Source organism: Pan paniscus, chromosome 10 (genome assembly GCF_029289425.2).
Source record: "Pan paniscus chromosome 10, NHGRI_mPanPan1-v2.0_pri, whole genome shotgun sequence".
Lineage (NCBI taxonomy): Eukaryota > Metazoa > Chordata > Mammalia > Primates > Hominidae > Pan > Pan paniscus.
Genome location: NC_073259.2, coordinates 139,131,683 through 139,156,412, shown reverse-complemented (window position 1 = coordinate 139,156,412; position 24,730 = coordinate 139,131,683). Strand labels below are relative to the sequence as shown.

The 24,730-nt window shown below is 48.8% G+C and overlaps 1 protein-coding gene across 4 annotated transcripts in view; it reads right to left on the bottom strand.

The window, feature by feature from the left end:
* The window catches only part of ADGRD1 (adhesion G protein-coupled receptor D1), a 188,268-nt gene that overhangs the window by 56,443 nt on the left and 107,095 nt on the right, over positions 1-24,730 (bottom strand). For all 4 annotated transcript variants that reach the window (XM_055096392.2, XM_063593230.1, XM_003817845.6 and 1 more), the window contains 2 exons: positions 8,207-8,280; positions 411-534 (listed from right to left, as the gene is read on the bottom strand). In XM_055096392.2, the coding sequence (XP_054952367.1) occupies positions 411-534; positions 8,207-8,280 (198 nt within the window). The remainder of the gene's footprint in view (positions 1-410; positions 535-8,206; positions 8,281-24,730) is intronic.

Genomic DNA, 24,730 nt, shown 5'->3' with positions numbered 1-24,730 from the left:
ACACAAACTCCTCAAGAGCAGGACTGTGTTGTTTTTCTTGTTTACAGCAGAGCCCCCAGCGCCCGGCTCCCAGCAGGCGCCCAGTGAGAATCTCCCAGAGGGACGGACGGAGGGATGAGGGGTCCCTCCTTGGATCCCCACAGGTGCAGTCTGGGCGTTGCTGTGCGAAGCACACCACACTGGACTCGGCTTACACAATCATGGGCTCCTTGGATATTTGCTGGCACCCAATACATGCAGGACCCTGGACTACAGAAGCCAAGAGAATGGATTCCGTCTGTAAACACAGGCCCCATGGAGTAATGTGCCCAGGGCCCGTGGGCACTGGCGGGCAAAGCACCCTCCCGCCCCCACCTGCAGCCTCATGGCACATCCCCCAGGTCCCGGGACCCCTGAGGCCTGGCTCTTACCTCCAGCGGGACCACCTGCATGAGGATGGCAAAGTTGGTGAGGTGAGTGCAGCGGCAGACGGAGTAGGTGAGGTTTCCTCTCGTGAGCGCACAGCCGTGGTTCGACCAGACCCCTTCTCCGGAGCTGAGGACACAGGAGAAAGGATCAGAGGAGGTAGCACCACACCCTTGGCAGGCAGGGGACTGAGAGCAGCACCCCTCATAACACATGGCCCCGTGAACTCATGGCGGTGCCCACACCTGCCACGCCAGGAATGCACACCCAGACCGTGGTGTGGGGGGTGGGAGGAGAGATTCTGGCCATCAGGCTGGCGAGAGCTGGAGAGGGTCTGCTGCTGGTCAGGCCACAGGAAGCAAGGCCCTCCCTCTGGGACAGGGAAGGGGGAGCTGCTTCGGCACAATCACCCTGAAAAGCACCTGGACCAAGCCCAGCACAAAATGAAACGCACACGGCCCACAGCCCTGCGCCTAGAGAACGGGCAGCGGCACGCACCAGGGGCCACATTCAAGCCCGGTCACTGAATCATGAGTGACGGTAACATAAATGCCCATCGGGGGAAACGGGTGAGAGCGGTGTGGGAGAGAGAAATATGATAAAAGACCTCGCATCGGTTAAAAAGAACATCCTTGACCAATGTGCACTGATAAGGATAAAACACCAAAACACAACGTACAGTGACCAACCACGACGCAAGGCCCGTGGAGCCAACAGCACCACACACTTCCCACCAACACAGCTATGACCGGCACAGAGACTACAGAGAAAACGCTCACACAGAAACTCCCCACGGTGTTACCGCCAGAGACGGGGTGGCGAGATCAGGATGAGACGTAAAGGTCTAGGGAGACCCTCGCTTTTTTATGTTTTACTTTTTACGTGAATAATGTGTGGATATATTACTTGCATAACTTTGTAAAATATAAACCTAGACAAAAATGACTGGAAGCAAACGTGCTCTCGGTTAACTGTGGTTAAACCTGTTGGTGTGAATATTGGTGAATATCATTTTCTTCTCTACATTTCTCTATATTTTCTTTTTTGTTTGTTTGTTTGCTTTGAGACAGGGTCTCAATCTGTTTCGCAGGCTGGAGTACAGTGGTGTGATCATAGCTCACTGCAGTCTTGACCTCCTGCGCTCACGCAATCCTCCCACCTCAGCCTCCCAAGTAGCTGGGACTACAGGTGCACGCCACCGTGCCCAATTAATACTTTTCTTTTTATTTTTGTAGAGATATAGTCTTGCTATGTTGCTCTGGCTGGTCTCAAACTCCTGGGCTAAAACAACCTTCCTGCCTCAGCCTCCCAAAGTACTAGGATTATAGGCGTGAGCCACTGTACCCTGTCTTCTATATTTTCAAATTAAAAAAAAAAAAAAAGATTTAAATGGTTCTTCCCTGAAGTTGGAACCTCAAGTTATCGGTAAAGACAAATCCTTACTTCAGCCAAAGGCAATGGCCCTCGGGGGAAAGCATTCATAAAGGCGAATAAATTAAAAGGCTCTAGTTTGTATTTGCTTTGCATTCACTTTCAACTGTGGTGTCAGCATGGATGTGGCAGATGAGAACTGTGGCTGTCCGGTGGCAGGACCGATGAAGACCCCAGCTTGCACCTCTCTGGCCAATGTCTACCAGATGGAGCACGCACCAGCAGCCTCGGGCAACGGTAACCCTGCGTTAGCCCTGGGCGACGCGGAGCGCGAGGGAGGGGTTGGGACGGTCTTTCCGACATGACCCAGGGGTGGCTCTGAGTTTGAGGACGGAGACTCAGACAGCAGTTCAGTGGTGATTTTCATGATTAATGATCTGGTCTTCTAGGGGAGGGAAAAGGCATTTAGCAGAGAGCAGAGGACAAAGCGAGAGCCACTCAGACGTACCAACTGAGAGGAGCAAAACCCCATTAATAACTTCAGAATTGATGGGACTTAAAGACAGGGTCATGTCCTCCTCCTCTCCCTCCCCACCCCTTTTGATCTAATTTTCCCAGGACCTTGGAGGGAGTCAGCAAACACCAGCTGTTGTGTTATATATTGCGCCTTTGTCTGTCAATTGGCTGCATGAGTACCATACTTCAATTTGAGGGGGGGGCCTGAACATTAACAGGCATTGGATTAGGTGAACGTAGCCATGGGTAGGAGCTGCCCCTTCTGCTTACACAAAGGGTAAGCTAAACAATATGAAAGTCACATCGCTCAGATGGAGCTGCAAAGGTGTGATGATGACCTAGTTAGCCAGAGGAGTAGAGCCTTAAGTGGCATCAATGAAGATCTACTTCCCAGGGACTCAGCAAAAACAAAGAGGCAGGCTTGCAGCTTGTGCATAAATAAATCTGCTATGGAAGCCAGATGAAGCAGTATCAATAACATTAAAGATATGTATGGCCCTGTGACCCAGGAAGTCTGCAGCTAAACAGAAAAATGTTCAGTCATGCATACATAAAATGTAACATACATAAATACAGTAAAAAACATGTGTGTCCACACAGGCAAAACACAGAAACAAAAGGTGGGGGAAGGATGGAAGAAACATTGAATTAAGCAACACCATATATTTCCTATGATTATAAATATAAATTATATATAAATTATTGAAAAAACACATAAAAAACCCTCCCACCGTGGTTATTACTGGGGAAAGGGGTGGAGATCAGGATAAGAGGTAAAGATCAAAGGGAACACTTGCTTTTCTATAATGTTTTACTTTTGAACAAAATAATATATTGATATATTACTTGTATAATTTATTAAAGTATCAGTCTAGAAAAAAAGTGGCCCAGAATTCTAAGCCCAATGAAAATCTTTCAAGACTAAAAGAGAATACTTTTTCAAATGGTAACTGAATCTATTGCCAGTGGACAAGAACTACAAGAAGAGTTAAAGGAGTATGATACTAGACAAAAATCTACACAAAGAAATAGAACAGCTGGAAGTGGAATAAGTGAAGGCAAACAGGCAATTATTATTGTCTTAATTTTAATTGCTCTAGAAGATAACTCATTGTCCGGGGGAAAAAATACTAGCAATGCATTGCGTTTATGGTGTCTGTACAAAGGTGAAACGTACTACAACAACAGCACACAGAACGGGCAGGAGGAAGTGTGAACCTATTGTTACAATGTCTTAGAATACATTTGGAATGATATCATAGTACTTAAAGGCAGGCATGAATGAATTAGACATATATACACTGTAAGCTTAGGTCAACCACTATCAAAAAAGTTAAAAGGATGTATACATTAGAAATCATTTATAGTAGAGATAAAATAGCATCATAAAAGATATCCAACAATCCAAATGAAGTCAGAAAAAGATAACATTTTTAAAAGATAGAAAAGTTAGAAGACATCTAGCAAAATGGTAGATTTTAATCCAGCCACACCAATGATTACATGAAATATAAATTGTCTAAACATGTCAATTAAAAACAGAAATTTTAGGACTGCATTAAAGGAAAGACAAGACCCAGCTACATGCAGTCTAAAAGAAACTCACTTTAAATATAAATATATAAATAAGATAAAAGTTAAATTATGGGAAAAGATACAGCACTCAAACACTAATCAACAAAGCTAGAGTAGTTTTATCTAAATTAAACTAAGTAGACCTCAAAGTAACGCATATTTCCCAGCATAAAGAGGGACATTATGTAATGATAAAAGGGCTAATCTTCCAAGAAGACATAACAATCCCAAACATACATGCACCTAATAACAGAACTTCAAAATTCATTAAAGAAAAATTCATAAAACTAGGCCTGGTGCAGTGGCTCACGCCTGTAATCCCAGCACTTTGGGAGGCCGAGGCGGGTGGATCACGAGGTCAGGAGATCGAGACCATCCTGGCTAACACAGTGAAACCCCGTCTCTACTAAAAATACAAAAAATTAGCCAGGCGTGGTGGCGGGCGCCTGTAGTCCCAGCTACTCGGGAGGCTGAGGCAGGAGAATGGCGTGAACCTGGGAGGCGGAGCTTGCAGTGAGCCGAGATCATGCCACTGCACTCCAGCCTGGGTTACAGAGCGAGACTCTGTCTCAAAAAACATAAAAAAAAGAATAAAACTAGAAGTAGACATAGATAAATCCACCACTAAAATTGGAGAATTCACACTCCTCTCTCTTTAATTGGCAGAACAAGTTGACAGAAAAGTAGTAGTAAGAATATAGAAGACCTAATCTTAACTATCAATTGACTTGGTGTAATTGACATTTATAGAACGTTCCACCAAGAATACACTTTTTTAAAAGTGCACATGGGACTTTCATCAAAGACTGAACATATACGGGGGTCTCATAAAAACTTTTAACAAATTTAAAAGAACTAAAATTATACAAAGAATATTTTCTGATCATAAAAAAACTATTTACAAATCAACAGCAGAAAGCTCTCTGGAAAATTCCCAACTATTTGGAATTAAACTACACACTTCAAAATAACACATAGATTGAAGAGGTTGAAGAGGAAGTCACAAGGAAAATTAGAAAATATTTTAAATTTAATCAAAATAAAAACAACATAGCAAAATGTGTGCAATGCAGCTAGATCAGTGCTTACAGAAAAAATACAGCATTAAATGTTTATATTAGAAAATAATAAAGCTTCATAGTAATAACCTAAACCTACATTTTAAGAACTTTTAAAATGAAGAGCAAATTAAACTCAAAGAAAGCTGAAGGAAGTAAATTAAAGACAAAGAGGATAAGCCAATGAAATTGACAACAGAAAACACAAGAGAGAAAAATCAATGAAGCCAAAAGTTATATCTTTGGAAAAATATCAACAAAATTAATAAACCTATAGTAAGAGTGACTCAGAAAAAAGAAGACACAGATTATAGATAAAAAAGTGAAATGGGAACATCACCACAGACCCTTCAGGCATGAAAAAGGCTAACAACGGAATACCACAAAAAACTCTGTGCCTATAAATTAAACAACTTTGATGAAATTGATGAATATTTCAAAAAAACATAAACTGCTAGAACTTATTTAAAAAGAAGTAGACGACCTACATAGTCCTGCATCCATAAAAGAAACTGAATGTGTAGTTGAAAACCTGCCAACATTGAAAACGAAGGCTCAGGTGACTTCATGGTGAATTCTACTAAAATGGAAGAAATAATATCAATTCTATACAGACTATTCCAAAGTGCATCCCAAAATGTAACTTTTATGAAGGTATCATTACCTCGATATAAAAACAAAGACATTACCAAAAAAAGAAAACTGCAGACCAATATCCAACATGCACGTAGACACAAAAATTCTCAACAACTGTAGCCAATTAGATTTAGCAGTATACAAAAAGATAATACGTCATGACCGAGTGTGGTTTACCCCACGAAAGCAAAGCTGGTGAAACTTCCAGCTTTAATCATAATGATCCCACTCTGAAAACTACCCAAATGTTCCTCTACTCGGGAGAAGATAAATAAACTACGGTACATCCATGTCACGGAATACCCCCTCAGCAGTGACATGTGAAAATGAGATGTTGATACATCCAACAATACACGTGTGGTGACGCTCAACACATTATGCAAAATTAAAGAGGCCAGACTCCAAAAGGCTTCCTGCGCCATGATTCCATCTATGCACACTCTGGCAGAAGCAAAACTATATAGGAACAGAAGACAAATCAGTGCTTGCAGGAGCCGGACATGAGAGGAAGGGATGACTGCAAACAGACACGGGGGCATCTTGGAGGGTGATGGATTGTTCTAATCCTGATTATGGTGGTTGCACAACTGTATTCATTTGTCAAAACTCACAGAACTGTACAATCATCTACGAGTGTCGATTTTTCTGAATATCAATTATATAATAATAAGTAATAACTGCACAATGGACAGGAAGGATACAGATACTATATTCATGATGGTGGCTGCCTCTGGGAATTGAGGGGAAAAGAACAGAAGGAGGTGGAGGGTTCGTTAACATCATCTGCGATGTTTTAGTTGTTTCATTCTTAAAAATACAAAAATATAAACATGCTAATAACTATAAATTTGGGGCAATGGGTACCTGCATTTGTTATATTATTCTCCGTACTTTTCTATGTTCTTAAAATTCCTTCAAAAATAAGAACCAACATGCCAATTTAGTTCTTACCAAATCCCATCCCGTTTTCTAGTCATAATTTTTTTCTCCAAACAGTGCCCCGGAATTGGAATAACTATTTCTAGGAGCACGTGCTTCCAAATTTTCACAATTTACAAATAAAGGAAAAAGAGCTGCAACCTGCTGAGCCTGACCAGGGCAAAATCACTGAAATTACAGAGCATCCATCCACATTGCAGAGGCATGACGCCAACTGTCATAGCCAGACGCCGACGGCCATAGCCAGAGTGAGGCATCCCGGGGGACAAAAATGTAAGCAGTGTTTGCTGGAGGTGACAGGAGCTGGGCTGCACTTTCCTCGCTGTTCACAGAACAGAGATAAAGGGAGATTATGCCAACCCGCTGCTGCACCCCCAGCTCAGCGTCTTGCAATCTCCCGGCCCTCTGGGTGCAGGGAGCAGAGACGCTTTCTCTGACGGGGACCGTACCAGCAGAGGTGGCACAGCCTGTGTGGATCCTGCCCTGAAGCAGCGGAGGAGGGAGCTGGGGAAGTGAGTCCAGGCACAGGAAGATGCCCAGGTGTTGGGGAGCCCTGACAACATGTAGGGTGATGGGCCACTAGGCAGGGTGTGAACTGGATGTCCCAGATGTGTTCCAGCTGCCTGTGCAGTGTTTTAAACATTGGGACAGTTCATATAATAATCTAGCCACAGCCAGGCACAGTGACTCACACCTGTAGTCCCAGGACTTTGAGAGGCACTTTGAGAGGCGGAAGGATTGCTTGAGCCCAGGAGTTTCAGACTACAGTGAGCTAAGATCACACCACTGCACTCCAGCCCGGGTGACAGAGTAAGACCCTGTCTCAAAAAAACAAAAACAAAAACAATATCCAGCCATGAAAACTGATGACCTGGCAACACAGGACCTGCAACCTACATCCCACATGGAACAAGCCCCAGGGGCCACAGCTGAGCAGCAGCTGAGGATCCGGGAGCCCCACCCCTCCCTCCACTCCCCAGCCCTGCGGGGAGCTGAGTTTTCAACACCGCTGTGACTGTGGGAGCCACTCACGGTGGGCTCACGTCTAGAGGAGAATTGTGATCAGAGCGATGGTGGGAGATCCCCCAGACATTGGGCAGGTGAGCCGTGGAGGCGAGCTGGGGCGGGGGCTAGGAGGGCGGGAGGAGACTGCACGTGACAGGTGTGACAGGTGGACACGGGAGATGCTGGGGAGGATGTCCCAGTCGGGGCCCAAGTGGCAGAGGCTGAGGCCTCAGAGTTTTAGGCAGGCCTGATGGTCAGCCTGCTCCAGTGGAGCCGGCAAGGTTTCAAACAGGAAAATGCCAACGTGGCTAGTCAGAAGCCACTCCCCCAACCCCCTTCCTCAGCTGCTCCAAGACCCTCGAGGGGGACAGCCAGGGCTGTAGGGCCTGCCCCAACGGACAGCATCCTCCAGCTCCCCCGAGCATCTGCTGCACTGGCTTGAAAGTTGCCCTGGGCATTCAGAGGCTTTGTCCAGACACATCATGCAACAGCAGGCCCCTCCTCGCATGGTCTGGAGGGGAGGCCTCCACCCAGCACTGCCACCAGGCCCTGCCCACATCTCCAGCATTTCCAGCATTTTCGCATAACGCAACCATGTCAGCTGCAGAAATGGGTGACCCAGATCCTCCCCTGGGCTGGCATGGGGCGGGCCTGGGCTTGGACACCTCATGCCCACCTGCTCTCCCCTGTGCAGAGGGTACCTGAAGTCCAGGAAGGCGCAGTACACGAAGACTCGGTTGCTGCTGTTGGTGGCCTCACTGTGCTGCTTACGTGTCTGAAATGAAAGAAAGCAAACACGATGCATGACGCTGCTGAAGAGGCCCCTGGCTCTCAGCACTGACGTGAGAGCGAGACCCTCACAGCTGGGTGACCTCAGGCAGGGACAGGCACAGCCACTGATGTCTATCTCCATCCATTGTGGGTGTGGTCCCACATCACCTGGCCCAGGTCATGCTGCCCTCCGCTCTGCCCTCCCCAACCCACCCGAGGGCCCTGGCAGGTGCCGGGCCCTCCCTCTAGGACACTCCTCCTCCTAGGACGTGCCTCCCCATAGGGTGCTCCCCACCAGGCAGCCACAGGCTCCCTCCCCACTCCCCACCAGGTAGCCACAGGCTCTTCCCCACTCCCTACCAGGCCTCTGCAGGAGGAGCTCCTCAGAGAGACCTTCCCTTCCCTACCTGTTCTAAACAGCACCAGCCCCCTGCCCGCTCTAGCTCCATTCCACTCACTGATGTTTTCATAGTCTTGATCACCATGTGGCATATTACATATCCACTGTCCACTGTGTGTGTTTGCTACCTTCCCCTCTACAATATCCACTACAGAAAGGACAGAGCTTCTGTCTCATTCACGGCTGCATCCCCAGGACCTAGAGGGCATCTGGCATACAGCAGGTGCTTACTAAATATCTGTTCAGTGAATGAACAAAAGAATCAGTGAACAGGTCCGTGAGACCACCTTGTTCCGGAGACTGGCGTTCTCTCCTGGGCTGCTCCTGGGTGCCAGCTCGGAGGACTCTGCAGCTATGCTCTACCCTAAATGAAAGGCACAGACACCTTCAGGAGCCATAGTTGGAGGCTCAGGAGGCCAGCGACTCCACCAGGACCCAGGGCTGCTCAGAGGTGGCATGGCTCCGGGATAAACAGTGTCTGATGGATTCCCAGTCAGTCAAGTCAAGCATCTCTTATTTGTCTGATGCCTGCTCTGTTCTGTGACCCATTCCTGAGCCATCATTGCTCCAATGAGACCCTTCCCCCATTTCAGGGTGACCAGCCCTCAGGAAGGCACTGACTTGTGCAGGACAGAGCCGCAAGGGCAGCCCCCCTCATGAGCGCCATCCTGGCCTCGACCAAAAGCCCCTCCTTTCCCAAGAAGCAGCAGCTCTGGTGCCCCTGACAGGCACCTCGGACCCCACTGCAGAACCAAAGGGCTCACAGGGCTATCATCGCAGCATCTGTCTGACAGCTCCTCCGGCCTCAACCCAATTATCCTAGTGCTGTCTATTACTAACGTTTTGGCAAAATGGAACGTTTACTCCTTTTGCTTTGTCCCCCACCCCTGCCGCCCCGTATCTTAGGGTTATTTTAATCCATCACAGGGTCTCTTAAAACCGCCTGGAAAAGACATCTTGTCCTCTGTCTTCCCAAAGCCACAGCCCGCTGTGAACTCTTGCACAGACAACAGAGGGCCCTGTGTCCTGCAGCCACCTGGACCACAGAGGGGCATCAGCAGGAAAACTGCAGCACCAACCCCACATAATAGAAAAGACGAACAAAAACCTGGTAGCCACAGCCTGGTTCTCCGAGGGGTATAATGAGGCTTCCTTGGGCCCAGGCTACACCAGGGCCAAAGCCTCCAGCAGACAGCGTTATATGTAATTTTTTAACAAGGAGGCGTATTTGTGTGTTACCTGAGTAATTTAAAGGAAATTTAAAAAATAAGTCGGTGACCTGGGGAAGCCAGCAGCCAGACCCATACACATCAACACGTGGCAAGGGCTTCTCAGGAGTGAGGCGACGCCTCTTCCCATCACCCCCTCACCCAGCGCCAGCCCCCACCTCTGCCCCGGGTGTGGAAGCGCGGTCCCAAGGGAGCAGAGAAGAGGCTGCAGCGGCCTCTGGAAGTCCTGACACTCTGACTTCAGATCTAAATCACTCTTCAAAGGAAATGTAGAAAACAGCCACCACCGCAACAAGCCAAGCATGTGTGTGGTCGGAGGGTGGGGAAGGCAGCTAGCTTCCTCTTGGATCTGGAGCCAAGATCACGCCCTGAAACGGGGAAACTCCCTCCCCTCCATCGTCAGAGGTTCCATCACAGCCTCCACTCCTGGGATGAGAAAAGCAAATTGACTCTTCATGTGTGTGGAGTTCCCCACTGACCGGGAACAAATGCTCTCAGCAAGTCTCCAGAAAAGGGGGCCTCCCGGGCTCCCAGGGGTGTGACGTGGGGTGGGTGTGTTTTTGATATGGGAGTGTGGTGGTGCCAGAATGTAAGTCATCTGCATACAGGCCCCATCTCATGCAGAAATGTGGGAGGTGCTCACAGCCCACCAGCCTCCCTGAGGCCTGGGCGAGGCACAGAAGCCAGTTCAGTTCGTCACCAGGTGGCTGGGGAATGGGAATGAGGCGCTCCCTCCCTGTGGAGTCTTCAACAGTGTTGGGGGACAGCCGCATTCACCTGAGCGTCCTCCTGAAACCTCAAGCCAGGGGCTGCTGAGCTCTGCTGGACAGAAGTGAAGGCCCCCTCACAGGGCCGGCTCCATGGCAAGTAACCTAATTTCCCACTAGACACACTTCACTTGGGTACGTCTAATGGGGAGTGCCTGTGAGCCCTCAGGAATATCTCCCAGAGGATCTGAGATGTGCTCCAACAACCAACATGATCTTTCCAGTCAGGGAGAAGCAAACGGGATTAACCAACTGCTTGTTTATTGCCTACTGTTCATGAGCAAGGTACACCAAAGTGTCTCCTTCTAGGAGATACACGCAGAGAGAAGAAAAAAACTTGATACTCATGATAGCCTGTTAATGCCCCTTGTTTAGAAATGTGCTGGCTTTTATGTAAGTCTTGCTAGGGTTTGACTGTGTCCCCCAAAAGCTCATGTGTTGGAACCTTAATTCCCAATGCAGCAGTGTTGGGAGATGGGGCCTTTAAATGGCAACTGGGTCATGAGGGCTGAGCCCTCAGGAATGGATTAATGTCACTGTTATGGGAGTAAGTTAGTTCTTGCAGGAGTGAATTTGTTCTCATGAAATTAGGTTGATACAAAAAGCAAGCTCGACTCGCTCTTGCAGTCTCTTTCACTCACACTGGCTTCCCTTTCCCTTTTCCACCAAGAGATGAAGCAGCATGAGGTGTTCACCAGACACGGCTGCCCGAGCTTGGACTTCACAGCCTCCAGAACTGTGAGCCAAAATAAACTTCTTTCCTTTATAAATTACCCAGTCTCAGATATTTTATTATAACAACAGAAAATGGACCAGGTGTACAGTTTTACCTGTAAATAATTTGGGGAGCTACGTGTCCATCATTGTCCCAAGCAAAAGAGAGATGGCACCATGGTCCTTAAATTTGATGGTAAGTAAAGCAATATAAGGAGCCAAAATACTGACCCCAGAGCAGTGGGTCAGGTGCAGGTGGATCTCAGTGGAACGTCTGGGGCAGCCCTCTGTGCCACCCTCTTCTCCAGCCCATCTCACAACTAAACAGGGTTCAGGGCTTTGAATACTTGAAATGTCCCACCTTTAGGGAAATCAAGGATAACAGAAGTAATGGGAGAGATATGACAAGGAAAAACCTTGAACCAGCCTCTATCTCTTGGTGCTTTCTGAGGTTTCTTGCTTTCAAAGAGTCATAAGACAGTCCAGCATGGATGAGGCAGCCACAGCCTGATAGAGGCTAAGACAGGACTTTCAGAACCTGGTTCCAGCACAGGAAGAAAAAGGTGGGAGGAGGACAGGACCCTGAATGAGGCATTTCAGGACAGGTTGATGAGCTGGGCCACCCCAGTGCTGAGAAGGAAAGGTTAGGCCAGGTGAGACCCTGGGACAGATGGCCCAGTGGAGCAGGGGCACATGGTGGGGATTTACTACTCTGCCTTCACCCCACTAGTGCCATCTGCATGTGGGCCTGTCTGGTTAAGTCACTCTCCCCAGTGCTGGCTCCTGGGCAGAGGTGAGCAGTGCCTTTGGGCGCCAAGGATACCCACAGATGCTTCTCAGACCCTTAGGACATCCCACTCAGCCCAGGCTGCTTCAGAAACCAGAGGCATCCTTCTTCCAACATGTGATCAATCCATCTGAGGACAACAGCAGAGGCCCTGGAACATGACACCCCCAAGTCTTCCCTCTCCAGGCCTCCCAGGCCCATGAGCCTGCAGAGATCTCTTTGGCGTTAAGGCAGCTTGAAGGGGTCTGTCCTTTCAATGGAATAAGTCCTGACCACAGAATGCAGGCGCCACCCCCCACACACATGGTGCTGACATGTGCACGTCCTTATTTTGAGATCATGGGGCCAGATCTCAATCCTGGAGAGCAGCCTCCCCAACCTCACAACCTACTGCTTCCCTCTTCAAAGGCAACTGAGCACAGCCAAGAGACACCAGGCAGAGGGGCAGACTTGTGCAGACAAGCACAGCCCATGGCCACCTGGGACGCACCAGGATCAGAGAGACCCACCGATGCCCCCTACTTCAGAAGACCCCAGGAAACATGGTTTTTGCCAAAGACCAAGAAGCTTCAGTTTCCTGTCTGTTCATCGTCAATGTGGGATGCTGGTCTGGTAAGAGACCCACCCTCCAGTGTAACTCAACTCTAAACTGTGTCCCTCCCTCCAAGGTCCCCAAGTCCCTGTCTCCTCTGCGAAACCTCAGGAGTCCCGTTTGAGAAGAAAGGGGCCCGCAGACACCTGATTCTCACGCTCGGTTTATGCACAGGTGCCAGCCTGCAAGCCGGAGAGGCACGCAGAGAGGAAACTACATTGCTGTTTCAAAACCCAAAGAAAAGAAAGTACTCTGAAATTGCGTGGGGATCTGGAGTTAGGGCAGCTTGCCCTGAAACTGAACAGAAAGTGTTTTCGCATCACCCCCTCGCCCCAGGTAGCACCCAGTCACGCGGCTCTCAGTGGAAAGTGCGGCACACGAAGCCAGGCCGGGACCCACAGCCCAGGTTCTGCATTTGGCATTTAGCAGCTGCGATGTCTCCGAGAACCCTGCAGAGACGGAGCCCACAGAGGAGGGTACAGCGTGGACCAGAAGCCACCAGAAGCCGGGCGAGGCGGCTGAGTTCAGTGCTGTCAGCCAGAGGCTGGGGAGGGAGCACCCTGGTGCCCGCGTCCCCGGTGAGCCTTGAACCCAGCATCCGGGTCTCCACTCTCTCCTTCCTCAGGCCTCCTGGACACATAGGACCCGCCAGTGCGTGCACAAGTTGCCCTCTGTGGCCCAGCAGCACTGGGGTCACCTGCACTGTGGCCATGGTACGTGTGGAGAGGTCCCATCCTTGGGAAAGAGGTCCTGAGTGTCCCGGGAGCCAGGAGGAAGAATCTCCAGAGACAAACCAGAGAATTAATCACAGGGACCCCGCCCCCTTAACTCCACCCCACTCACATTACCCTTCCCACTCACATGACACCTTCCCACTCACATGGCTCCTCTTCTCCCAGTGGCCTCGCCCCACTCACTTAGCCCCACCTTCCTTGCACAGGGCTCCACCTCCTTTCACTTAGCCCCACCTCCTTGTACATAGCCCCACCCTCTATCAAGTGGCTCCAGCCTCTCTTACATTCCCCTGATGGTGCAGCCCACAGCCCCTTCTCAGGCCCACTCTGACCCCAGGACTCTTCTCCACCATCCTGGATGGCAGACTCACCCCTGACTCTCCAGGACGTCCCGTGCAGACACTCCATGGCCCCATGGGCAGGGCACGAGAGGCCAGCCAACCTATAAGGACACAGCCTGAAGTCACATGTGCTCCACACTCCAATCAGCTAAGGCTGTGGGTGGGGCCAGAAAGGTTCTGCCCAGGATAGTGCTGTGGGTGGAGCCTTGCAGTGATGGACACGCCCTCGTCTCCCTGGCAACCAGCTTTCCTCCCACCTCTGCTCACTGCGCACCTGGCTCTCCTCTCACCTGGATGATGCAGCAGCCTCCACCCCTGTCCCCCGCACCGAGTCCCCGCACAGCAGCAGGTCAACTTCTAAAGCGCGGCTCAGACCGCCTCTCCCTACAGAAGCCCCAGGGGCTCCCAGCCTCCGAGTACAACACAAACTCCTACCCACCTGCAAAGCCTGCGCCTCGTTTTCCTCCTGAGCTGCGGACACGCGACCCTCCTACTTCAGAAAAGAAAAACGCTGTCGCTGCCCTTCGTCTCTGTCTGTATAAGCGGACTCAGCACCAGGCGGTATTCGCGGGGGCTGCAGAGCTGCCTGGAGACCCCCGCCCAGCCACAGAAGGCTCTGGAAGGGGGCGGTCTCTGCTGAGGGCCTGGTTTTGCGGTCATCCCCTAGAATGCTGGAGTCTCGCCTCATACAGGTCGCGAGCCCGTGGTCACCCCACTCGGGTGTGACAGGTCCCCCAATGCTAAGCAGAGATGTGGCCCAGAAGGGCTCCAAGGACCCAGGGGGTGCCCAGGGAGGCTCTTCCCAGAGGGAGCATTTTCTCTCTGGGACAAGATGTTCATCTTCAGAACAGACCTGCACACGGACAGGCCTTTGCTTGTGGCTTCATCTCCGTGGGAATAGGAACCTCCACATCGGATCGTCGTGGATGAGTGACACTGAATTGTCTCAGGCCCATGTTATTGGAAAGCAAGGGACTTTGGCATTTCTATCGCAACAAGGCGACCTGTATTCTTTCATACATGCAATAATAATTAACACGTTTTAAATAATTTTCACTCATTAGGCTACTCAAAACGTTTTTATACAGTTGTCTCATTAGGGCTTATTTTTGGCCTGCCCTTTTTGTGCTGAATACAAAAATAATATAATACCATATAAGATATTTTCTAAGACCTTGGATTTTGTCTTGTTTTCATGACTTCACTCTGATACATTGTGCTCCCCTTATCCTTCCAATAAACTACCTTTCTGCTCAGGAGAACCAGAGTCAGCGTCTGTTGCTGGCATCCAGACATCTCTAACACCCCCTCACAGGCTGCCAGAAGCCTCCACTGAGATCATGTGTGTGAGCCCCTTGATGGTTCCCAATGATGGCAATAGTTAACCTTTTCCATGCACCTGCCCTGCGCCTGGTCCTGCTCTGTTTTACATGAGTGAAGTCATTCAATTGCTCAGCCCTTGCCAGCTGCACACACTCTTGCCCCACTTTACAAATGAAGCCACGAAGCCACATGGTGGTTGGAGGACTCATGGCAAGTGACGGAGCTGGGAAGGGGCCAATTCAGGACTCAGGTCAAGACATCCTGGTTCCAGAGCCCCACCGTGACCCACCATGTTACTCAGCACAGGTGAGTTACACTGATCTTTATCTGTCTTTTCATGCCCTGGGGATGGAATTTTCCTAGAATAGCCACTGGCTCCCCCGCCTGGTACATCATGGACTCGTAGTGCATGGCCCTGCCCTCAGATGCCTGTGACGTCAGAGATGGAGGATGGGCCTGCTGGGCCCCCCGGCTCTGTCAGCTCCAGGAGCCTCGGGGTCGGGGGGACGATCCACAGGAATCCACGAGCCTCCCAGAACATGGAAGGCCATGGCCCCAGAGCATCCAAATTCCATCTAATGGCATTTTTCAGGAGTAAAGAAAGAGGCAGAACAGAAAATCCATATAGCTGCTGTGCTCGGAATGAACACGTTTACCTGCCGAAGGGCACTACTGCCTAATCTCAGTGCTGCAGTCAGTCCAGAAAAGCAATACCTATAAACATCTATAAAAGTGTTACAGCTTTTCAATTTGGCTCCTGGGCCATGGCTACTTGAAATCTCAGCTAGAATTTAAAGGTTATTTTTTTTTTCTTCCCTTTGTTCTTCTTGTCATGAAGTTGGCCAAATGGTTTCCATCAAAAGATCCAATCCATTCATTATCCTTTTATTTATTTTGTTATAGCTGGCCTCTACCCAAGAAGAATTTTGGATGACTTACAGAAACAAGGGGAAAGCATTGCTAATGCCAGAGTGTCTTTAAACTTTCAGGAGAAGCAGATATGCTGTGGTTTTTCGCATGAGAACAGTCAGGGGTTCAAAGAGGCCTGTATGTGGAATCTTGTCAAAATCAGTGCGGAGTCAAACAGCCTCAGCCACCTGGACCCTCCTCACGTTGGAAAAGTCATCATGGTACCAAGGCCTGGAGTGGCCAAGCTCATCCCACTCCACGCCTTCCCTCCCCGCCCCTCTGTCTGGTGGGGAAGATGAACATTCTTTCATTCCTAGTAGAATATCTGAGATTCTGGTCTGTCCAATGTTGGGCCAGAGGCAGAGCAAAAACCCAAATGCCCAGAGTTGACTATTCCAGTGCCACCCATGAGACACAAGCGTGCATCATCAAACCCAGCAACACGGGTTTCCAGAACACAGCAGGCTGAGGTGTGCAGCCACTCAGCCCCAGACCTCTGCCTGTCCGGGATTCCAAGTTTCCATGGGGTTCTGGAACCAGCCCCTGGTCCCCATGGTGACCGATCTGGTGGCCTCAGGAAAGTGGCTGAGGTCTTTAGGGTTTGGTGGGACTTCTCTGAAATCTCCCTCCAGAAGGATCAGGGGCACAGCGATCAGACATACAGGAGGCAGAGGGCAGCCCCTGCTCAGAACCCAGGTCTGGGGGAGGCCCAGAGAGGCCTGACAGAGCCAGGCCACACCTCCTCCAGGGCCTGGGCTGACCCTGATGACGCCTGACCAGTATTCTTTCTCCAGTTCTTTCTCACTAACAGAAGCAGTTTTGCTCGGGGTGGCAACGTGCCCAGCTAGACAACTGCAAAATCTGCATCTCCGTCCTCCATTCCAGCTCCAGCTCTACCACCACCAATGCAGCTTCCCCACCTGGGTGTCCACAAGCCTCCCAAACGGAGCATGTCCAAACCTCCCTCCTGACCTCACTCCCAGCCCTGGACTGTCCCAGAGTCATGCCCTTGTCAGTTAGTGGCCACTCTGTCCTTCAACTTTTTGAGCCCCCAAATCCTTGACCCTGTCAGCAAGCCCCCGATAGCAGACCTGAAGCTAACACCCTCCACTCCTATCCTGAGCCCGGCGACAGCCCCGTCTACCTGCTCACCCTGCCCTGTACGGGGCTTGTGAAAGCCCAAGTCCATCGCTTCGTCCCTCTGCTCAGACCCTCCGGGGGCACCCACCTTACTCAGGGGAAAGCCGAGGCCCTTAAAGTTGCCCCCAGGCCCGGAAAGATCTGCCCGTGGCCCCTGACCTGCCTCGGCCTCCTGGCCGCTCCTCAGACTTGAAGGTGTGCCCCACCCCCCGCCAGCCAGGTGTGTGATGCCTCTCCCCCGACGCCCCACGATCCCCCATCCACGTGGCCACTCCTCAGGGCAGCCTCCCACAGGCTCCTGCCCACAGGCTTCCCACGTGCTGCTCCTTGGGATCTGATCTTGCGTGTACCTGTCACTGCCTGTCTGTCTACCTGCCTGTCACCTCCCCAGGTCCCCAGCACTGGGAGGTGAGAGTCACGGCAGGATTCAGTCTGTCTAGCTCTGTCCTCTCCCTCACAGCCTGAACAGTTGCAGGCACGCAGGGGCACTCCGTGAACTTCGGTGGGATGAACCCACACAAGGTGGCCTACGGGAGGGAGGGTACAGGGGGCCAAGGACAATGGCCCAGCCAGGCATCTCTGCTTGGAGTGAACGGACAGGGCCACCGCCCCACAGCCTGGAAGGTGCTGACAGGCCACCCGAGCCCTAAACATCCTGATGGAGTCACCCCTCGGAGTGAGCAGCAGGTGCAGACGCCTCAGCGGGAAACCCTAGGGAACCAAAGCCTGCGGTGCTTGCAGACGTGCGATCACATCCTCCGCCCTCCCTGTGGCAGAGGATGCGCGGCCGGGATTATTGTTTTCTAAAAATATTCAAATCTTGTAGTGGTCACAATCGTATTGTGGCTCCTATGGCTGCTGGAGTCAGGGTTTATTTCTTTACTGCCTGCTCGTGAGTCTGGAGTTGCCCCACAAATTTGCTTCCAGTTTGGCTCAAATGGACTAAAGGCCCCTGGCCCGGCCCTGGGGCTCTAAGGTTTAACCTCAGCCTCACCCCTGCCAGAGTTCACCACAGAGACATCAGGTGTCCCCAGAAACTCCCCAGGGACTGGGCAGCTCAAACAGCGTTCCTGAGAGGCCCAAAGACCAGGACTGAGCCAGGTCTCTTCCTCCACCCCCGGAGAGGGCCCTAACCTGGGAGATGGGGGCTTCCAGCCAGGAGCAGAAATTCAGAGTCTGTGGTACGCAAGTCACAACAACTTTTATCCTACCTTATGTGGGGAAGAGAGAGGCGAACCTCTCCCTCATCTACTGATAAAAATACCCCCTCTCCCTCATGCGCACACACTAACAACCGAGGAAGCACACCTTTAAACACACCTGGCCTCTGGCAGGGGCCTTCCCCGCACTCTGACCCCCTCCCTCCCATCACAGACTCCAGCCTGGTCTCAAAAGGGACCCAGAGCCTGGGTGCCTCTCGCCTGAGATCCGTACAAGGGAAGCTGCCCAACCCAGGACAGATCTGTATCAGGAAACACAGACAGTGACAGGCAAGGGCCTGTCTCTGACGCCTCCTCCCACAGGACAGGGGTGACTCCAGTTCTGTCTCCAGAGGGAGTGGGATCCTGGCACCGCACACCAGCCTTGGTCAGCGGCTCCAGCAGACAGAGCCGAGGGTCCACGCTGCTACAGCAGGGCCCGAGCGTTCTCATGATGGTTTGCTTTTCAGACAAGGTTCACTCTTGTTCACAAATCAAAGCTGGCAGGAGCAACACCAACAGGTGTGTTTTCACTCTGGTCAATCGCTTCCCAAGCCACCCTGTCACTCCGTTTTCTCTCACCTCTACTGAGCCACTCACCTGGTACAGAAAAAAATCAACCCTGGACCCCGGCACCATTTAAGATTTGCAGAGCAGATGTTTATGGCATCAGTGTGGGGAATGGGATGGCCACGTGGCTTCTACAAGGACCAAGGAAAGATTTATTCGAAAAGGACTTCTGAGAGTGGAGAAGGGAGTAGAAGGTAAATACATACAAAGAGAGAGGAGAGGGAGAATCTGATGAATGAGGGCTGAGATAACAGCCTGCCTAGTGCTGCTCATCCTGCTCAGTAGGTCTGGCTCACTAGCTCAAGAGCTGGGCAGTTTGATGGAATTAATTTACACATCTATGCATCTAGGCAGGAATGCTCACCCAGACCAGTGTACCCAAAAGGAGCATCTCAGCACTTGAGGATTCACTGATTCCCAAAGAAAACTCTCCTTTCCCTTTGCTTTCTAAAACAACATATGAGAGTGGGGAAAACATTAAGGTTTCTCTGAATTAAGGTAAACTCACTTGAGTAGCGAAAGGGTCTTTTCTATAGAAGACATGGGATCCTCAATTGAGTCATTTCCTCCATTTAGAAAATGTGCTCCTTAAAGAGACCAAGTGCCAACACTTTTCCTTACAGTGTTTCATAGATTATATGCCCATATATTCACATGCCCCATGAAGCAAAAGATGATAGTATTCTCCTAATACACAGAATGAAGATTTAGAAAGAAAATGCACTATATAAATATAGCCCTAGTCTTCAAATGGAATGCTGTGGAATACAAGGCTGACTCAACACTTGAAAATTAGTGTAATTCACCATATTATCAGGCTAAAGAAGAAAAATCACATGATCATATCGAGGCAGAAAAACCAACAAAATCCAATATCTGTTCATGATTAGGACTCTCAAAAAACTAAGAATAAAGGGAAACTTCCTCAAATAACGGACACCTATAAAAAACCTAGAGCTAACTTATTAGTCGAAGACAGAATGGTTTCTTCCTAAGACAGGGAATAAGCAAAGATGTCTGGTCTCATTACTGTTGTTCAAATAGTACTGAGGATTCCAGCCAGCACAGAAAGGAAGAAAAAGCACACAGATCAAAAGGAAGAAGTGAAACTGTCCCTGTCTGCAGATGGTATGAGCATTTATGTCAATAATTTCAAGGAATCCAGAAAGAAACTCCTACAATTATTAAGTGAGTTCACAGTCACTCAAAAAATGTATATTTAGGTGTAAATTTAACAAAACATGCATAGGACCTATATGCCAAAAACTACAAAATACAGATGAAGAAAACCAAAGAAGGTTTTAAATAAATGGAGAGATATGCCATGTTAATGGATTGGAAGACTCAACACAATAAACATATAAATTCTCCCAAAATTAATATACAGTCTTAATGTAATTCGTAGTCATCCCAGCAAGAATTTTTGTAGACACAGAAAATCTTACTCTGAAGTTCATCTTTAAAGGCAAAGGAACTAGAAAAGCTAAAACAATTTCATAAAAGAAGAATAACTTGATATGAATCATGTGCTCAAGCTGATTTCACTCTACCTGATTTCAAGACCTACTACACAGCTACAGTAATCAAGACTGTGTGGGACTGGCACAGGGACAGGCAATTAGATCAATGAGACAGAGCCGAGAACCTGGGAACAGCCCCACACAAGTACAGCCAACTGATTTTTGGCAAAGAAACAACAGCAATTCAATGAAGGAAGGAGAGTTTTTTTCCCCCTCAACAAATAGTGCTGAAACAGCACCTCATACAAAAAAATTAATTCAAAACGGATCATAGATTAAATGTAAAAAATAAAACCATAACACTTTTAGATAAAAACAAAGGAGAAAATCTTTGGGACCAAGAGTTTGATGAAAAGTTCTTAGTGATGACACCAAAAATATGATCCACAGAATTAGAAAATCAATAAATTGGACTTTACAAAATTTAGAAGCTTCAGCTTTGTGAAAAACTCTTGTTAAAAGGATAAAAAGATAAGCTGCAGACAAGGAGAAAATATTTACAAACCATGTAGCTGACACAGGATTCATATCTATAATAATCCAGATCCATAACTCATATCTATCTATAATATCTATAGATTCTATCTGTAATTCATATCTATAAAATAGAAAGAATTCTTAAAATTCAATGATAAAACACAAAAAGAATCCAATTAGAAAATGGGCAAAAGATACTAAGAGACATTTTATTGAAGAGAATATCCAGATGACAAGTAAGCACAAGAAAAAATTTTCAACATCACTCACCACTGGGAAAATTCAAATTAAGACCATGATGAGAACAACTAAAATAAAAAATAGTAACTATACCAAATGCTGTCAAAGAAACTAAATCACTCATACATTGCTCATGGAAATGTAAAAAGGTACAGACACTCTGGAAAATAGTTTGGAAGATTTTTTTAAATATTAAATATATTTACCACGTGACCCTTGTATTAGTTCATTTTCACCTTGCTAATAAAGACATATCCGAGACTGCATAATTTATAAAGGAAAGAGGTTTAATGGACTCTCAGTTCCACATGGCTAGGGTGGCCTAATGAGGAGCAAAGTCCGGTCTTACATGGCGGCAGGTAAGAGAGAGCTTTCGCAGGGCAACTTCCCTTTATAAAACCATCAGATCTCAAGAGACGTATTCACTACCATGAGAACAGTATGGGGGAAAGTGTTCCCGTGATTTAATTATCACCACCTGGCCCCCGCTTTGATATGTGGGGATTAGCTCAAGGTGAGATTTGGGTGAGGACACAGTCAAACCATATCAGCCCTGTAATAGTACTCCTGGGCATTTGTCTCACAGAAACGTAAACTTATGTCCACACAAAATGCCGTCCACAATTGTTCACAGCAGCTTTATTAGTAATAGTCAGAAGCTGGAAACAACCAAAACATCCTTCAGTGGGCAAATGGTTAAACAAACTGTGGTTTGGTCAGGCGCGGTGGCTCACGCCTATAATCCCAGCACTTTGGGAGGCCAAGGCAAGCGGATCACAAGGTCAGGAGTTCAAGACCAGCCTGGCCAACAGTGAAACCCCATCTCTACCAAAAATACAAAAATGAGCCGGGCTTGGGAGGCTGAGGCAGGAGAATCGCTTGAATCTGGGAGGCGGAGGTTGCAGTGAGCTGAAATTGCACCACCTCACTCCAGCCTGGGCCACAGAGTGAGACTCCACCTCAAAAACAAAAAACAAAAAACAAACAAACAAAAAAATCAAACTGTGGTTCCTCCATTCCATGAAATACCACACTAAGCAATGAAAAAGTATAAACAACTGACCTATACAACCATGGGCATTATGCTGAGTGGCAAAGTCCATCTCAAAAGGTCACTTACTGTATGATTCTATTTACAGGCCACTGTCATAATGACAAAATCATAAATACAGAGAACAGAACACTGGTTGCCAGGAGTTAGGGATGGTAGAAGGAAGGCAGGATAGCAACGAGGAGATCTGCTGGCTGGTAAAACGGCCTGTATCTTCATTTCAGTGGTGATTCCATGAATTTACACCTGTGTTAAACTAACAGAACTATATACATACCTAGCACTAATGTTAGTTTCCTGGTTTGACATTGCGCTGTATTTCTCTCATTTGTAATCACTGGGGGAAACTGGATGAAGGGTGCACAGGACCTCTTTGTAATTATTTTTGCAACTTCCTGTGAATCTATCATTATTCCAAAATAGAAGTTTAAAAAAACAGTTAAATCAACATCAGATCAACTATAAATGAGTCAAGATTTCTAGCTGGAGGAAACACAAGCGTGGGCAGGCGAGAAGAGGATCCTACTATTAAGCCAGAGGCTTGAATATTTACGTCTCATTTTGATTTGCTGAGTTCTGCACAGGAACAGGGAAGTCAGTGGTAAGCCTGTGAGGGGGACGGCAGGTGACAGCTGGCTACTGATCCCAAGAGGACCCATGACTAAGGTTCTCACGAAGCCAGGTCAGATGGGTTGTGGTCCCTCCTCCCCTGCCTTCAAGGCATACTCCCAGCCTGAGTCACTGGGGGTGGGAACACAGGGACTTTTGGGGGCCATAGGCATCACCTTGAGAAGCTGGGCGGGGTTCCTGACCGCAGGTCCTGATGTTATAAGCCTCACTATACTTATACCGCTGACCTGCAGGATTTGTTCTGAGGCCTGCAGTGGGGGCTGGGGGAGGGAGAATATGACGCCCTGCATGATCCTGAGCTCATTCACAGGGATGAGTCTCACGGGTGTCCAGGTCTGAACAGTGTTACGTAAAATGCACCCCAGGAGGAGGGACCTTCAGGACTCTGTCCACTCTGTTCTCCATCCAGGTAACATGGGCGGGGTGGACTGAGCCCCTGGGAGGCCAGAATTACCACAGCCCATGAGCTTGGCCCAAGGGTCAAGGAGAAGAAGGGTTGCCTGAGAATCCAGGCAGTGGGATCTCCAGGCAGTGAGATCATAAGTGATTTTACATTCCGCATCCCAAAGTTTTCATCAAAAGAATCCAGGGGTAGCTACTGATACGTGAGGACAGAAGGAAGACACAGAACCATCAGGTGTCACAGGCAGGGGTAACTGACTCTGATGTTGTTGGACAAAGAGTAAGAATCAGAATCCAACTCCTCTGGTTTAGTGGCGCGGCTGCTGATGCCCCTGGAGAGGCTGCTGGTGTCCGTAAGGCCCCCTTGGCCATGGCATCTGTCACCCAGGACTGACTTGGCCAGTCTCTGCATGGTGTGGCCCAGCCAGCAGTTAACAGCCAGCATCGCTCTGACACAGCATTGTCCATGCTGCTGGGTCTTTTGAACATGACCCCTGCTGTCGCTGCCTGCGTGGATTATTTGCCTCCTGAGCTATTTGATCTGATATGTCCAGTAACCACAGAGGACCACGAAAGGGGCCACCTAGACAGGCAGTAATTAGCTACTCCAAACACCACGGGAGAAAGTGTGGCCCCACCCAGCCTCTATGAGCAAAGGCTGAGTGGGTCACAGGGCTGTGGCGGACGCCCCGAGCATCCCCAGGGAGGTGGCACTGGAGACGACCGAGTGTGGAGCCATGGGGAGAAGCAACGCGGGGCATCAGCAGAGCCCTGGGGGAACCCAGCCCTCACCAGGACACCAAGGGACACGGAGCGGGCACTCGGACTTTCACCCCCACGCCGCAGTACTGAGGCACATGGCCCTTCCCAGTGGTGGGTGTCAGAGGAGGACTGCTAAAACAGATTTAAATACGATCCAGAGTGTCATAACATAATAACCAAAGTGTCCAGGATGCAACTGAAAATCATCTGTCATACCAAGAACCGGAAAAATCTCAACTTGAATGAGAAAAGAAAACCAACAGACATCAACACCAAATGATGCAGACAGTGAAATTAACTGACAAGGATTTTTAAAACAGCCATCATAAAAATGCTTCCATAGTTACAGACACTCTTGAAACAAATGAAAAAGAGTCTCAGCAAAGAATTAGAAGTGCTTCCAATTTTGGACTTTTTCAGATTTTGACATTTCTGCATTATACGTACCCGGCTGAGCATGCCTAAGCTGAAAATCCAAAATCTAAAGTGCTCCAGTGAGCAGTTCCTTTGAGCGTCATGTCAGCGCTCAGCAGATTTGGAGTTTTGAAGCATTTCAGATTTCAGATTTTCAGATTAGGGATCCTCAAGATCCTCAACCTGTATAAAGGAGAACCAAATGGAAAATTTAGAAGTGAAAAATAGAATAACTGAAATCAAAATCTCAATG